Source organism: Perkinsus marinus (genome assembly GCF_000006405.1).
Source record: "Perkinsus marinus ATCC 50983 genomic scaffold scf_1104296971442, whole genome shotgun sequence".
In the NCBI taxonomy this organism is placed as follows: Eukaryota; Perkinsozoa; order Perkinsida; family Perkinsidae; genus Perkinsus; species Perkinsus marinus.
Window position 1 is genome coordinate 1 of NW_003202096.1, and position 1,537 is coordinate 1,537.

The 1,537-nt window shown below is 42.9% G+C and overlaps 1 protein-coding gene across 1 annotated transcript; it reads right to left on the reverse strand.

Annotated features, from left to right (window-relative positions):
* Positions 1–273: 273 nt before the first annotated feature.
* Positions 274–520, reverse strand: Pmar_PMAR026641 (hypothetical protein; the record flags this gene model as incomplete). Its single annotated transcript, XM_002766841.1, has 2 exons — positions 274–363; positions 410–520. The coding sequence occupies 2 exons, from the start codon at positions 518–520 to the stop codon at positions 274–276; spliced, it is 201 nt and encodes a 66-aa protein (XP_002766887.1).
* Positions 521–1,537: the final 1,017 nt, after the last annotated feature.

Here is a 1,537-nt window from a genome sequence, read left to right on the forward strand (position 1 = left end):
TGTTTCATATTCAGCTCTGAAACCTCCAAACTCAGCGTCTTGTTTCGTCGCATGCATCTGAACAAACAATTTTTGAACACAAGCCTCGCGTGAGACGAGGCTTGTTCCTAGACTTAACAGTCTGGAAAAATTCACGGCAATTTCAATACCAATGATATCAACCAAAATACCGTGTGACAATCAAGTTTTTTGATAACATCAAATCAACAAGGATGCTCAGCCGAACATTCCATCGATAATGAAGCTAGCTCAAACGGGCTCTTTCAACGCTGCTCACCCTTCGATTTCATTATCCATGAGGTTAATCTGAGCCCTCATCGTTGCAATTTCAGCCGATTTAGGATCGACTTCGTTCTTCAATTCCTACCAGCGAGCCATAACGACTACCGATGATCAAACTTCAACTCACCTTCATCTTATAATCGAGTACGAATCTGAACTTCTCTAACTCTTGATTCTGCCTCTTCAGTTCGTCCATTCGTCTCTCCTCATCTTCAATCGTCTTTTCTCTCTCTTGCATCTCTTTGGTATTCGACGCTCGATCTTTCAGCAAGGACTCGATCTTCTCCTGACTGAAATCTACCAAGAAATAGTGAGGCTCGTCTCCACCGACTTCCGCAATTCACAACATCACTCACAACACGAACTGTGAAAAGGCGAACAATCGAATGCTCCACAGGAGAATATTCGCCTAGTATGAATACTTTTGCGTGGAGAACTACCCCTCTCGGAGCCGGCCTCTTCTAATTGATATTGGATTCGAGAGAAGCTGGATGTGAAGATAAACAAGAACCTCAGGTTGAGGTGTGGTATCAAGCTGATACTATCAGCTGAGGTCATCAGCTCCGTTATGAATGACCAAACTAATGGGCGCCTCGAGACTCACAATCACTTAATTTGCCAATATGAGTGGGGAAAAGTTCCAGTATGCGCATCATCTTATATCATGCGAAGAACTTACTAGCTTGCATCAGGTTTTTATCATCGGTTAGCTTATCATATTCGGCCACCGACTGCCTCGTGGACTCAGAATACTCCTTCTCCATCCTGTGCGTCTGGTCTCGATTGTGCTCCTCTCTGAGCCTGCAACGATAACGATACGTGATGCTCCAACATGCCATGGTATCTCTTGAGCTTTATCAACTCCTACAATCATAAGGCATAATGGTTCACCATCTGTTTATATGTGTAGTACACATTGTGTATCACTCTCACCTCTTTAAGTGAGCTAGATACGTTGAAACAAACTCTTGAATTAACGATTGAATAATTACTCACCGAAGATGTCTCAATCAATGAGAAAATCTTGTGGCTTTCTTTGAATTCCAATGAGACTCGTTAGAATTCGATCAAAATCACACAGTTTCCACGCTGTAACGATAACGTGTTCTCATCACTTAGCGAAACAATACAATGATATACACTTTTCCTGCTCACTTGAGTTCGTATTCAATTTGTTCTCCAAGTTCGGCCACCCGCCGTTGTAAGTCTGCAGTGATCCTCTCCCTCTCATCAAGGTAAGGCTTAGTAACGAGAG